The sequence below is a fragment of the Cryptomeria japonica genome, chromosome 3 (genome assembly GCF_030272615.1).
Source record: "Cryptomeria japonica chromosome 3, Sugi_1.0, whole genome shotgun sequence".
Lineage (NCBI taxonomy): Eukaryota > Viridiplantae > Streptophyta > Pinopsida > Cupressales > Cupressaceae > Cryptomeria > Cryptomeria japonica.
In genome coordinates, this window is record NC_081407.1 from 820,952,639 (window position 1) to 820,968,937 (window position 16,299).

The following is a 16,299-nucleotide window of genomic DNA, read 5'->3' on the forward strand; positions in this document are numbered from 1 at the left end:
CCACTCAAATTGGATGAGTCAACTTCTACAGATGAAGACTACAATGACTTTACTCTGAGCTTTGGTGGCTAAGAAACACCTGATGAAACAGAATCATAAGAGACATGTAACAGAAACACCAATTGTAATGAATCATGATTCAATGAGAAACATAATGGGAGAAGGGTGTTTCTAACATATTATACAGATTTGTGGATAAATGAATATAGAATATGATTTTCTGTAGATTTGCATCCATCGCAGGAACCAGTAATAGTTTTGAATCAAGTGCACCTCAGTGAGACTACCCATTGGGGTTGTTTCCATTTGCAAACTGGTGCACAAGTGTTCAATGTTTGATCATATGGTGCTAGTGCACACAAGGATTTCTTGTCAACACTGATACCCAGAGACCAATCTCTGGGAGTTTAAGCCCAACCACTACTGCTAGAGTTCTAAATGTAATTGAGACAATCCAGTTCTGGAAAATTGTTATTTGCACCGTTCCCCATTAACAACAGCAACATATTCATAAGTGTTTTTTTAAGCAATAAGAAGAGCATAATAAGCATGAAAACAATGTCTATTCAGAGAATGCAATGAATAAGACATTTAAGCTCTGATATAATACATTATCAGGACTTCAAGTTTTGTTATATAAAATTATCGAACAATAATTTAACCCTACAAAAACAGTTTCCATTTAAATGATTGGATGATTAACCAGGAATTGGCATGCTTAATATGATTTGAACTTTTCCCAATCTTTGTTTCTAGCTGTTCTCAGCTAATTCACATGGATATGTTTTTCAAGCTATCATCTGCACCAAAGATACCCAGTTCCTGAAGCTACAGTTGTAGCTAGTCTCCATATTGTATACTATAGCTAAATGCAACAGATTTTTCCATCTCTATCCACATCGCATTCAATTCAGCTGTATTGTCTGCCAAATAAAAGACAAAAGATACATCAACTTTGTGCAAAAAAATTGACATAAGCATAAATAGTCCAGAATACAGATTGAGATTATGTAATCATGAAGAAGCCAGAAACAAGCCCATCCAAAAATGCTGAAAGGAGGCTAGGTTGTCCATATTTCAAAAATAGCTCAATTTGGCTCAAGGTAGTTTCATTAACATACCTTCCAAAGGCCATCATTAAGGTAATGCATATTATCCACACCAATTCCTTTGTTGATAGATTTTCTGACGAAGCAAACAAAATAACTATTAAACCACTATGCAATACATAGAAGAAATCAGAATTTGATGAATAAACTAATCTTGACACTCCATTAACAAAAGCTACAGCTGTCTATGTAGTGCAAGTTTCTCATTCAAAATGGCTGCAAGAACTAAAAAATGAATGAGTGTCACAGGTTGTTGCTCATGACAACCAGCTGTATTACATATATAAAAGGGACAAAAGACCATACTCATCACCAAAAAAATAATTTAAATTATTGATCCTGGTACACAAAGTTTTCATTGAGACAACATAAGCACAATCCTAACTGCATTCAAAACTAAGCATCCCCCTCCTTGTCCCCGTTAAAGAGAAATTTAGAGGAACGTCTCCAGAATGTCTCCCCATAATAGGGGATGTTTCCTGGGACACCCCCGTAGAACACAGAAGTACTACTGAGAGGGGAGGGTGGGGTGAATCAGTAGTACAAAATAAAACTTAATATTTCTAACTCCTTTAAGATTTTACCAAACTTTAATCTGAAGATGAAAGATTTGAAAGATGCAACTGCAGAAATTAAGAAGATGCAACATCAAGAGCTCAACACACAAGATTTTACGTGGAAACCCAATGTGAGAAAACCACGGTGAGAAATGCCGCTAGGATCTACTGTCCTAATCCGGCCTCACAAGTAAACTGATTAAAATTCTCTAAGGGCACCAACCCACCAAACCTTTCAGAGCAACAACTCTTTAGGGCACCAACCCATCAAACCTGTCAAAATAAGAGCAACAACTCTTTAGGGCACCAACCCACCAAATCTTTCAGAATAAGAACAACAATTTCAAATTTTTGAGGCATTAACCACACAATACAAAACAGAAAATCCAGATTACAAAATGACAATCTCTGAAGTTTTCAACAGTATCGATGTTATGTGAACAATTTATCAAACTTCTTATCTTCTGACTTTCTGAATGTTTAGAAAGCATCAAGTATGAGCAGCATTCTGTGATCAGTAAACTTGTACATATCTGTTTGTCACAGTAGTTAACTCCAGATACTTCTCTTCCTGTGTTTCAACTTAGAATAAACATTAGACAAACTGTATTTTAATGTGTGAATAAGAAAATAATATCTGCACTTCCAGAACATAGACTTCTGAGCACAAATCTGTACGTAACCTTTAAATGAAACTGATCAAAAATAAGACAATCTAAAATTATACCTTTCTTCTGTAAAAACTGATAATACCTTGGTTGCAACCCAGAATGATACTCACTATGTAAACTGACCTTTCACAATTACGATCACAGCATCTGTATAACTCACCATGTATATTTATGTATATTTATGTATACACAGGAACAAGAGAATATTGGCAATCCTCGACCTTAGTATCTGCACATCCTATTCACTTTATCATTGCAGTGACTTCCTTATTGATATCAGTGTATCTCTGGGAATAACATGCATTTCTATCAAATCGATTACAATAACAAAGTAATCATCAACTTGAATCCCATTTGTCTTTGCGAGTTTCAACACAACTATCTTCTTTTGCCAAACTATCAACACAACTATCAACTTGAATCCCCTTTGTCTTTGCGAGTTTAAAAAGAACCATGCCCAGTTGTATGGTTAAAATTAGTTTATAACTGCCCAACCATCGAACCAACTAGTACTGGATTCTTTTTAACTTTTTGTTAATTAAATAATGTAACCAATGACAACTACCATCAGTTCTAACCTAAGTTACCGGTTCCGGTTCGGATTCCGGTTCGGATTCAGGTTCGGATTCAGGTACGGATTCGCAGATTCGGCAAATTTTTTTATTTTTTTTGGTACCGGTACGGGTTCGTCCGTACCCGTACATATATATATTTTTATTTTTATTTTTTTTAATATATATATATGTTCAAACTTCAAACATCAAAATTATATATGTTCACAGTTCAAAGTTTCAAACATACAAATATGAAACATACAATGTAACTTTCCCATACAATGATACATAAATGATAACAGATAAATCATAAATCATAAATCCATAATTGCCAATGCCAATAAATATTCTGATATTGATATATCGTAAATCATAAATGTAATATCATATTCATAATTTGCAAAAAAGATAATATTCAAGTTTCAAGTTTCAACTGATTCAAGTGTCAAAATGTTAAAATAAGATTAAAAAATTTGTTTTTTAATTGTTTTTCTTTGTTTTCTAACCCGTGGGCCCCGGTTTTGGGAACCCACGGGTTTGGGTTCACCCGGGTCCTCCCTGGTTAGACCTGGGTCCCACCCGGGTCCTACCATTAAGAAAAGCAGATTTAACATCCATCTGCAGGACCCTAAAGTTCTTATAAACTAAAAATGCCAAAAACATACAGATTGCTTCTAAAGATTGCTTCTAATCTGGCTACTGGAGCAAATGTTTCATCAAAATCAACCCCTTCAATTTGAGCATAACCCTTACAAACCAATCTAGCCTTATTCCTAACAATTTTGCCATTTTCATTCAATTTATTTCAAAAAACCCATTATGCACCAATGACATTTTTGTTAGAAGGTCTAAGAACCAATTCCCAAGTGTTATTTTTCTCAATTTGTGCTAATTCTTCTTTCATTGCATTAATCCAACTGGTATCTAAACTAGCTTCCTTATAAGATTTAGGTTCCATTTCAGATAGTAAAGATAGATAAGCTTCTTCATTATAATTAACAACCTTTTTCCTTGTTTGAATTCCATCATCTTTATGCCCTATTATTTGTTGTTCAGGATGATTTCTTCTGATAAACTTAGAAGGTTTCTTTTCACCAACATTTTCAAAAGTAATATCACTAGCAGTTTTTGAATTAGATTCAACATCATTATCAGAAGAATTTGCAGGATTAGTTGCACCAAAATCATGTGAAGTATTATTGGGATTAACTTCTACAACAGTATCAGATTAAAGAATAGACTCTTCATAGTTGTCACTTTGAATATTTTCATCAATTTTTACATTAACACATTCAACTATTATGCTCAATCTATTCTTATAGCATTTGTAGGCTTTACTGTGAGTAGAATAACCCAAAAACAACCCTTCATCACACCGAGAATCAAAACTACCCAAACCATCATCTTCTCTTTTAATAAAGCATTTACTGCCGAAGTCTTTAAAATATTTTATCGAAGCAAACTTACCATACCACAATTCATATGGAGTCTTCTTGCTATGTGGCCTCAATTGAACTCTATTGAGAGTGTTTATCATTGTATGTATTGCTTCCACCCAAAATCTGGCTGAAATTTTTGCATCATTAAGCAAAGTTCATGCCATTTATTTGACATTCATGTTTTGTCTTTCCACCACACCATTATGTTGTGTTGTCCTGGTTGCAGAATATTGTCTCTTTATGCCATGCTCTTCACAATAAGCCACAAAATCGTTAGAAAGAAATTCTCCAGCCTTATTTGATCTAAAACATTTAACTTGAAAATCACTTTCTTTTTCTACCACTGCCCTGAAAATTTTAAACCTATCAAAAGCTTCTGATTTTTTCTTTAAGAATGTCACGCATGTCATACGAGAAAAATCATCTTCAAATAACATAAAGCACCTTTCATTTTTCAAGCCTTTAGCCCTTGTTGGACCACAAACATCAGTATGGATTAATTCAAGAGATTGCAAACTTGAATATTCTTTAGGCTTAAAACTGATTCTAGTTTGTTTACCTCGTTGACATTCTTTACAAATGATATTCTTAAGTTTAACAATCTTGGGCATATGTCTTATTGAATTCATGGAGCTTATCTTCACAAGATTATCAAAATTAACATGACCAAGTCTCCTATGCCACAGCCAACTCTCATCAACCTAACTTATGAAACAATTCCTACCTTTTGCTTCTTTTAAGTCATAAACATTACTATCAGTTCGATCTCCTTCAGCAATAATTTTTCCTGATTTAGGCTTTCTTATTTCACATCCTTGAGCATTAAAATTCACAAAAATAACCATTGCCGCATAATTGGCTAACACTAAGCAGATTATACTTTAATCCATCAACATACCATACATTATCTGCTTTGAAAATGCTATTAATACTCAAAGAACCCTTACCACGAATTTGTACTGAAGATTTGTCCCAAAATCTTACCGTACCACCATTCCAATTTGTAAATGTGGAAAACTTGCTTCTATTGTTGAATCTGATACTGTTGTAGAAGTTAATCCCAATAATACTTCACATGATTTTGGTGCAACTAATCCTGCAAATACTTCTGATAATGATGTTGAATCTAATTCAGAAACTGCTAGTGATATTACTTTTGTAAATGTTGGAACAACCATTGTCTATTATCCAAAGATTCTCTCTTGTTGCATCTAGAGCTGTTTCAACAACAAGAGATCTTTTCTCCTTCTTTCTCTAGACTTCCATTTCCTTTTTGTCTCCAAAATCTGCAAAACTCATGTGACAATTTGTTGCAATATGTCCAACATTCTGACATTTAAAACAAACCACAATAAAATTCCTTAGGGGATCAAATGAATTTGGACTAACAAAATTGATTCTTCTCCTTGACCTGATTCTGCAGTTAATTGCTTTGTGACCAAAATAGCTACAAAAATTACAATAGCCATAGAAAGGATAAAATCTTCTAGAATACCAAGTATTCCTTCCTTGTGATTCAAAATTGTTAATTTTTCAACTATTTGAACTTTCACCCTTTTCAAAACCCAAACCTGGTTGATTATTAGTCTTTCTCTATTTACCCAACATTTTGTTTAACATATCTGAACTTTTTCCAATCTTAGTTTGTTTTTTGAAATTATATTTAACTTCTCAATTTCTCTTTTTAAAGAAACTACTTTACTTTATAATTTTGAACAATATTCATATTTTAAAGAAAGTTCAGATTTTACCATCTTTGTTTGTCTTTTACCTTCTTCAAGTTCAACTCTCAGGTTTGTGATAATTAGATTTTTAGCTTCTGTCATATCCCCGTGTAGACAGCGGAATCATTAGAAGAAAAATTGTATGCGATTTGTACACAAATGTATATTTTCCAACTATTCAAGTTAATAAAATTATATTAACCGATTAAATGTGTTTGCACCTTAACTAGTGTTATTAAGGAAAGGATGCGATCATCCCCAAGTCATCTCTGGAAAAGATGCCATGCTTCCAAGGGGGTCGCATGGTTTTATAAGGTATAAATCACGCACACCAAGGGAAGCACGAGAGAAGGAGGTGACATGGAGAAATCGCGAGGAGAACCCGCAAACAGGTAATCTTGTTACTCAGCTATAATAATACTTTAGTTTCATGTTTAAACCACCCACGGATAGCCTGTGAATGTATCAGGCTGGCACAATGCGGAGGAAGAGTTGCTGGTTCTTCCCAGCAATGAAGAACCAGCACCTAGTCGTATAGAGCACCCCCTCCCCATCACCGGCAATCTGGCGCATTCCCAGGCCAGTTCGTCTGAGTATCGCAGAGCATCCATGTGTTATCTTTCATTAAATATGTTTTAATATGCAAATTGAATTCAATCTGATTTTCTGTAACTCATCTCTGCATCAATGGGAGTAAACATAATCAAAGTAATTGAATAGATTTATTGCTAATCAATCAAAAATTTGTATCGATAAATGAATATTCTTGCCTCATGAATTAATCAAACCTATAAAGGATATCTTCCCTGTCAAATAATACAACCCGCAATGTTAGGTTTAGGTATAAGTCGTAAGAGGTACTCTAAGAATCGACAGAAAGATAAAAATAATTCACAAGCAATACTTACGAACTAAGGAGAGAATAATAATAAATGATAATCATGTATTCTGAAAATAAACCTGATGTAATTAACCAGCTATCCAATTAACAGGATGAATAAATAATGACCAAGTAACACATTTTCTGGAATCGTTAATCTTTGTAGACATTTGTTATCTTTCTGTTGCTTTCTGTTTGTCAGCACATTTGGAATATGGGGTCCCAGCCGGGAAGCGTTGGACCCATCCTCAGGTAACCCTATGAGCCCTAAGAGACAGGATGGGTTTGGATGGGTAGCCAGCCAACCTGGAGCGTCCCCAACGTCCTTAAATGGGCCTGTTTTCGTGTAACAGTTATGTAAACTAATTTTACTATTATTGCTGATATATCTATATTGCGACATCTATAATGTTGCAGGGAACCCTAGAGCCAACTTATTGCCCAAATCAGATCTTTGGAGTAACGAATCTGATCTTAATCATCAGGAAGGCAAGGCAGGTACAGCAAGATTCATTACAGCTTCTACATCTTTCAATTGTTGTGATTTCCTTCTTTAATTTGCCGATCTCATCTAAAGCACACATCAATTCTCCTTCAAGATCCACTTCACTTTTTGCATCACTACACAAGTTAGCATCAATTTGATTTGAAGAAGTTGCACAATCATCAGAATCAAATGCCTTGCTAGTATCAGAATTAGAATTTTCTTCTTTAACACAAAGTTTTTCTTTTTCTTAAGAAATGAAGCGTTGCTTGTAAGAAAGTTGTTCCTTATTTTTCTTCTTAAAGCCTTCATCTTCATCACTATTAACATATGGACATTTGGCTGCAAAATGCCCATTTTTCCACAATTAAAACATTAAAGAGAAGTTTTTCCTTTAAGTTTACCAGCCCTTTTGAATCTTCTAACTACTTAGAGACAATGAACTTCTCTACTACTGAACTACTTCTCACTAGAATATGGCCTTCTTTTTTGAGTTGTCTTTAAAAGTATGGGTGGCCACTTCTAGAACACTTCCAAAAAATCTTATTACTAATTATTGAAGGTGGTAAGAGATGATTAGGTTTGAGACTCAAATTACCAAGAAATCAAAAGAAATGGCAAATAATATTTAGGGATGCATGTCTACAAACACCACTACTTTTGAGCACGAGTATCAAATGAGTAAGGCAACTTCTAATGTTGGATACAGATTTACAATCGTATGAAAGGTCTGTGAAATCACTGATGACATAAAAACATAATGAAAGGATGTGTGGATTTACATGTGCAAAGAAGAAGGTCCATAAAATCAACGATGATGTAAGAGACAAAATGGTGGGATGTAAGAAAACTCTCCTTTATCACAATATTTCCATTTCAAAAAGATCGTTGAAGTAAAAAAACTCTTCTTTATCACAGGTCAAGGTGATGGCAGTGAATCCCATTACTGTCGTGTTCCCTAAATCTGCTCATGCTACAGTACTTGCTGGTGTCTTTTGACTACTTCCAAAGATGTTGTGATTGTTGCTCTAGTTGTTCAAAGTTTATCCAATGTCAATAGATGAATAAGTATTGCTTAGTTTTCCTGGCAGCTACATAAAAAATTGCTACAGCGAGCGAGATTTTGTTATCTGCAGATGCAACATCTTCTCGATATAGAGTTGTTGCAGCAGCTTCAAGTTCTCGTGAGGATCCTTTGGCATCAAGAAGTTGCCCTTGAAGGGAGATGATGTTAAGCATTGCAAAAACTAACAGTAGATCGGCTGGGGGGAGCCTGGCTTGGTCAACACCAAATATTATGCAAAAATCCAAGAAGATCTCTTTGTCGGTTATGGGTCCTGAAACCAAAAAGGGTGTTTTGAGGTATTCAGGGTTAGGTCTTCTCTGTTGCTTTCAGAAACTCTAACCTAACCTGGCAAAGTTGCATGCTTGGGTTTCCAAATCTTGGAAGCCTTTATTGTCCAAAGATCTATTTCTTTACCCATCCACTCAAGCGTTTTCATCAGCATGTTCTCTTGGAGGCAGGGCCACGGCATTGGGGTTGGGCCATGTTGTGTATAAGACTGCAGTTACTAGAACATGTTCCTTCTTCTGAGACCTTTGTCTTGTCCTAATTTGGATCCAATTGCCAAATCTTTTGCTTCAATTTTGGCATCCTTCTAGCTTGATTGCTATTCAAAAATCTTAAAGAGATTCATATCTGTAACACCTAAAGGTGCTTGTTGAGCTGGACCTTTCTAATTAATGGCCTACCTGAAGAGATTAAGTTACAGGTTGAGAAGACCATTTGGCGACAACATTTAGATTGTGAAAGGATTGCTTTTTTGTGCAGATCGTGCTTCACCTATGGACATTTTAAAATGAAGACTGTTCACACAAAGACGAGAAGGGTTGCTTGTCTCCTTGGTGAATCGGGGCAAAGACATACCACCAATTAGTTTGGGTGACCCTCCTATGTCAAAGTATCCTTGTCTTCTTCCTTTTGCAGATGACACAAAGAGGGTAAGGGTTGCTTGTCTCCTTGGTGAATTGGGGCGAAGCCACACCACCAATTAGTTTGGGTTGTCCCTCCTATGTCAAAGTCTCCTTGTCTAGATCTTTTGCAGCTGCTCCTTCAGATGATAAGATGGTTCCTCTATTGTAATTGCTCTCGTTTTCTCCAATATCATTTTCTCTTCATCCCCTTCTACTTTGGGCCCTTCTCCTACAAAGGTTGTCTCTCCCTTTCAAACCCTTCCTCAGGTCTTGATCACTTCAAGAATCAACTCCCCTTTTTGGGATGTCCGACAAATTTTAGGAGGTAGTTTGTCTAGTTGCGTGGTTTCCCCCTATCCCTCCCTGCCTGTTGGGTGATCTTTAGACTTACAAGGAGCAACCTTGTCCCCTACAAAATTTGTCAACGTCATCAAATCATATAAGTATGGATGGCTTAGTTGTTGGTTTCACTCTTCCGCTTTAGTTGGTTTTTAGTTATCTTAGTTGCTTGTTAGAAAAGTCCCCTTTGTTAAGTTCTTATGTACTCTATTTGTGTTTCTTTGGGTGAGAGCCCCTATAAATACCCTTTTATGTATTCTTCTACTATATTACCAGATTCCTTGCCTAAGGACCTGATCTGAGCGCAGGTGTAGTGCAAGTGTAAGTGCAAGTGCGGTTTCAGTTCACCCATGAGTTTGCTAGGCCTCCTGAGTGATACCCTGGGCAAACTCGGGAGTACCCACAACATGGGCAACCAAAAAAAGTGCCTTTTCAACCAAAAAATACATGTTTTAATTCTTTCATACACACCACCACCCCACCCCACCCAAATGTGCACCCTAAACTTCCTCTATTTGGTGTTTGGTATCATTTCACAAATGCTAAGCAACAAGAAAACAATTGTTTTCCTCCAAACTGCCATTGGGGTTTTGAAGGTTCATTTTCTTCAAAGGTAAAGGCTACACAAGAGTAAGACACACACCAAAAGCTTAGAAATCATTGTTGGATAAGGAAGATTTAACCATCAAAAGTGAGTAAATCTTCCATTTTTTCAAGTTTGGAATTTATTCAAGATTTTTCAAGTATTCTTTTTTTTCTGAGCTTTTTATACATAATAAGGGTTTACAATGCCATTCTTTTTTAACTATTTCAATAATGTTTTCCATTTTAGGTTCATAATGGCTTAAAGTTCTAGTTCGGTTGCCCAAGGCCGAAATGAAGAGTCCTTTTAAAATTGATGCAGTGTCGCCTCTTTACCAATATACAAAAATGATTAAACCAATTTCAAGTGGTGGGAGTTTTCTTTGGCGGTGTAACCATTGTAACATAGAGTATACAAGCTCATATTTTCATGTGAAAGCTCGCTTATTCGACATCTCTTTACAAGGAAAAAAAACTTGTAAGGGGCCAAATAAAAAAGGATTGCCACAAGATCTAATACTGGCTTATATAAAAAACAAGATGACATCAACATGAGAAATAACAAATTAATGGGGTCTTGCACATCCTCTTGCCAAAAAAAGCTCGCAAAAACCTCCTAGTGTCTTCACACAACCAACTAGCCCACATTCTTTCATGCTAATGCCACCTCTACTAGAGAAGAAAATGCTTTGGTTTCACGAAAAAGAAGCCCATTGGACAAGGCCTTCAAAAATAAAATCAGAGAGGTGGATCAGAGCATTGCTCGTCACATTTATGGCAATGGACTTCCTTTCAACATTGTTAGAACAACTTATTGGCAAGATATGGTGAATACCCTTTACAATACACCTAATTATGTTAGTCTTGGGCATGAAAAGGTGTGAACCACCTTATTGGTGAAAGAGAAAACTTCAACAGAGACATCGTTAAGAGAGATAAAGGATACATGGTCGAAACAAGTGTGTCCACCATTTCCAATGGATAGAAAGATAGCAAAAATAGACCATCAGTCAATGTTATAGCACTGCCCCCTAAAGGAGCAACGTTTGTCCCCTAAAGGAGCAATGTTTTTTAAGGTAGTGGATTGTGAGGGGCAAGTAAAAGATGCAAGTTTCATTGTCAATATCTTGATAGAATTAATTGACATGGTGGGACTTGAAAATGTTGTCCAAGTTATAACGAACAATGCTAAAAATTGTAGGAAAATTGGGTCTATAGTGGAGGCTACATATAGTTAAATTTTTTGACACCATGTGCAGTCCACTCACTCAATTTAACATTGCAAAAGATTGGCGCACAAATTGAAATGGTCAAACAAATATACATGGAGGAACAGATTCAAATGTTTGTGAATAATCATCATATGTCACGAGCCATATTCAAGACCTTCTCCAAGTCGGAGTTTTTTAAGGTAATTTCAATTTCATTTTTTAATATCTATGTTACCCGGGGACGCGTCCCCGATATTTTTTTCAGCCGTCCCCGTCCGGGGGACAAGAGACTCCTAGGGGACGTCCCCATAAATTCTGCATATAGACAATGAATTTTGACAATGAATTCTATAAGCAATTTGACTTTGACTCTCAATTTAACACAAATTTGCCATAAGAACTCTACTAGTTCTTATATGTTAAGGTTCTATAATGGATATGTGCATGTTTTATCAATGTTTTCATATGAATATTTTAAATTTCCCTCTTTATTTTAATTTTCCCTACTTTTAAATAGTCGTCCCCTAGCCGTCCCCAAAATTGGCAAAAAAAATCACTGTCTCGGAAACGTGTACCCCCGTCCCCTGTCGTCCCCGTCCCGGAAACTTGGGGTAACATAGTTTACTATATATATATATATATATATATATATATATATATATATTACGTTTTTTATTGATGATATGTGACGTGTACCGTGTTAGGTTTTTGAAACATGATTTGCATCTCACACAATTGTCTTAAGACGACTTGTGAAGGTTTGAGAGGCCTTGAACACTATGGTCATCAATAGCTTGTGGAGTGTATGGAAGTAGTCAAGCACAAAAAAAGCCCAAAAAGTAAAAGCATTGAGTGGTGGGCTCGTGTGGAATATGTTTTGAATTTCACTGAGCCCATCTTGAGCATGATTAGGTATGTTGATACTGATCGCCCACGTTTGAGTGAAACTTATGATGCCATGTACTCCAAGGTGGAGAAAATAACAACAATTGTTGAAACTTAGTAGCTTCGGTAAGATAAATGATTGAATGAGAGACTTCATTTATCTCTCATTCAATCATCTACCTTATCAATATAACTACAATCTAAATGTAGACCTCGTGATTAAATAAATGAACTTGTTATAATCATCTTATATTCATAATCGATCATACTATAATCATATTACTCATGCTGTGATTGTAATAAGATCAGACCAGATTTATGATAACTATCATAGCTATCATATGATAGCATCGATTGATGATATCATATGATAACTATAATAGTTATCATCCTAATCTCATATTATACTGATCGATGATTATTTGACATAACCCGATTGTTTTACTTGACGTGAACCGATTGGTAATCGGTTTAATATGTTAAATGACGTGACCGATAGTTATCGGTATAACACTTAAGTGAAGCAGTGCCTATGCACCGATCAAGACATGTCTTGATCAGGCATGTCAAAAGACATGACCGGTCAAGGCATCCCTTGATCGGTGGGCATTGTCTGTAAGTATATGTCAATGAAATGTTGTAGAGGCATAGAAAATGATTAATGTTATCTTCAGCAACCTATGACATAAGAAGCAACAGAAAATATCAGTAAAAGAATAACAATATTATACAACTTCAGACTTGGAACATAAATTTGAATATCATTTGCATGGTATCAGAGCCACGCTAATCAAACCTAAGGCATTCAAATTTGAGAAGTTCAAACCGAAGATATAAACATCATATTTCCCATGGCTAATGGTATCAGATTTGAGGACAGACTTGAAGGAGGCGACAATTTCTCAGCATGGAAGTTCGAATTAAAATGATTCTAATAAAGTTGAATCATTCGTAAGAGTTGAACCTGAAGAACCAGAGAATGAACCTGACAAATCGACATGGATTGAGGGAAATGAAAAAGCCATGAAGATCATAGTCAATGGAGTGAGAAATCGCATCATGCCAATAATAACAAAGCATGAGACTGCCATATGTTCAAAGCACTCGAGAGTGCATTTGAGATAAACAATGCAACTAGAACCCTGGCTCTAAAAAGGGAAATAAATCATATAAGTATAAAAAAGGAGAGTCAATCAATGCATACTTTATGCGGATATCAGCCCTAAGGGATGAACTGGCAACGCTTGGATATGAGATCCAGAGCAAAGAGCTAACGCTCATTGCTCTAGATGGGTTGCCTAGTACATGGGAAACATTCGTCCAAGGCATTAGTGCAAGAGCTAAATATTCAAAATTTGATAGGCTAAGAGCAAGTTGTCTTCAAGAGGAGTCAAGGCTAAATAAGAAGGAGATCAAACAAAAGAACATAGATGAAGACCTCCATGTTCTAAATACCAACTCCAACAAGAAAAACAAGAAGAAACATTTCAAGAGAAAGAACCGACATGAGAAAAGGTCATCTAAAAGAGACAACTCTCACATTCAGTGCTTTAGGTGTGATCAATATGGACACTATGCAGCAAGATGTCCGGATAGAATCAAACAACAAGCTACATTTGCAAAAGTTAAAAGGGAAGAATATGACTCCGAGAAGCATGTATTCTACTCTGCACTCTCCAGTCAAGTATCCAATAAATCTAACACCTGGATCATTGACAGTGGGTCTTCAAGACACATCACTGGGTATAGAGAATTATTGGATTCCATGTTAGAAGAAACTGATGAGGAAGTAACCATTGGTGATGACTCTGCACATCCAGTGAAAGGCATCGGTACCTGCACCATTAAGCTGAAGATAGGCATGTCTCTTCAACGCACAGAGTTCTATTCGTTCCTGGCATCAAGAGGAACTTAATCTCCATATCTGCACTTGAAGATGATGGGTACAGAATAAAATTCATGAATGGTAAAGCCCTAGTATGGCCACAAAACTCTTTCATCAAGAAGGCTACAACCCTAGGACATAGAAAAGGCTATTTATATGAGGTATGTACTGAATCTAACCTAGCCCTACTTCATGAGATTACAGATTCAAATGAATTTGGCATAGAAGATTAGGTCATTTAAACTTTCGTGCTTTATGTTCAATGGAAAAATTAGTAATTTGTTTGCCTAAATTAAAACAATACCATTTTGATACATGTAAGGGGTGTGCCCTAGGCAAAAATACTAAGAGTTCCTTTCAGAGTAGTTCTAAGAAAACAAGCAATGTTTTAGAACTAATTCACTCTGACCTATGTGGGCCAATGTCTATACCATCATTAGGGGGGTTCCTTTACTATGTAATAGTCATTGATGACTTATCCAAGAAGAGCTGGATCTATTTTCTTAAACGTAAAGAATCTGAAGAGATTCTCAAGAGATTTAAGGAATTCAAATCTCTCTCTGAAAACTCTTCCGGAAGGAAAATAAAAACCTTAAGGACTGATAATGGGAGGGAATACACCTCAGACATTTTTAGGGAATTTTGTAAAGATGTTGGGATTAAGAGGGAGTTCACTGTCCCTTACAACCCCCAACAAAATGGGGTTGCTGAGAGGAAAAATAGAACCATTGTAGAGGCAGCCAAAGCCATGCTTCTTGATCAAAACTTAGAAACTCATCTTTGGGCAGAAGCCTCCAACACTGATGTATACATACAAAATAGGTGCCCTCACTCCCACATTGAAGATAAAACTCCTGAAGAAGTTTTCACAGGTATAAAAACTGATATCACTCACTTTAGGCTATTTGGATGCCCTGTCTACTTTCATATACCTAAAGAGAAAAGAACAAAACTAGAACCCTCTGGAAGAAAAGGAATCTTTGTTGGATATAGTGAAACCTCTAAAGCCTATAGAATATTTGTGTCTAGACATAGCAATATTGAACATAGTAGAGATGTAATATTTGAAGAAGACATAGCCTTCAAAAGAGCCAAATACTCTATTGAGTCAGAAATCTATGTTCCATCTTCAGACATAGAAGAGGATTCCACTCCTGAGATTCAGAGGGAGTGCTCAGAAGAAAATGAAGAACAAATTCCTCCCCAAGAAATCACTAAGAAAAGACCTCTATGGGTTCACAAAACAATGGAAGATGCAAGGGATTTTGAAGCTCCTTCAGGGACTTTTAGAGAAAGTAAGAGGCCCCGAAGATTCAGTAGCTATGTAGCCCTAATGAATGATCTCTCTAAATCAGAACCTAGAGTGTACCAGAAGCTCTTAAACATCAAGTTTGGAAAGATGCCATGTCAAAAGAATATAAATCCATCCTCAACAATGATGTATGGGAAATTGTTCCTAGGCCAAAAGGGAAATCCGTTGTCTCATCCAAGTGGCTATTCAAAATCAAACATGTTGCAGATGGTAGCATAGAGAAACATAAAGCCAAATTTGTTGCCCGGGGGATCTCACAAAAAGAAGAAATAGACTATGATGAGACATTTGCTCCAGTTGCTAGATACACCTCTGTCAGAACAGTACTAGCCATTGCAGCAGCCAAAGGTTGGAAAGTCCATCAAATGGATGTGAAAACTACTTTCTTGAATGGTGAAATTGAGGAGGAAGTTTACTTAGAACAACCAGAAGGGTTTGAGATCCACAATACAGAGACACATGTGTGCAAATTAAAGAAAGCTCTATATGGTCTAAAACAGGCTCCCAGGGCCTGGTATGAAAGAATTGGCAGCTATTTGCTGGGATTGGGATTCTCAAAGAATGATGCAGATCCGAATCTTTACTTCAAGAAAGTCAAAAGTGACATGTTGATATTGATCTTATATGTTGATGATCTTCTGATTACAGGAGAAAATCACCTTATTGGTCAATGTAAGAAAGACCTTGAAAAGG

The 16,299-nt window shown here is 36.1% G+C and overlaps 1 protein-coding gene across 1 annotated transcript in view; it reads right to left on the bottom strand.

Moving 5' to 3' along the window:
- Positions 1 to 565: 565 nt before the first annotated feature.
- Positions 566 to 16,299, bottom strand: part of LOC131054787 (uncharacterized) — a 110,633-nt gene continuing 94,899 nt past the window's right edge. Inside the window, exons 7-8 of the mRNA XM_057989383.2 lie at positions 1,122 to 1,185; positions 566 to 923 (exon numbers count right to left, since the gene is read on the bottom strand). Of these exons, the coding sequence (XP_057845366.1) occupies positions 906 to 923; positions 1,122 to 1,185 (82 nt within the window). The 3' untranslated portion in view covers positions 566 to 905. The remainder of the gene's footprint in view (positions 924 to 1,121; positions 1,186 to 16,299) is intronic.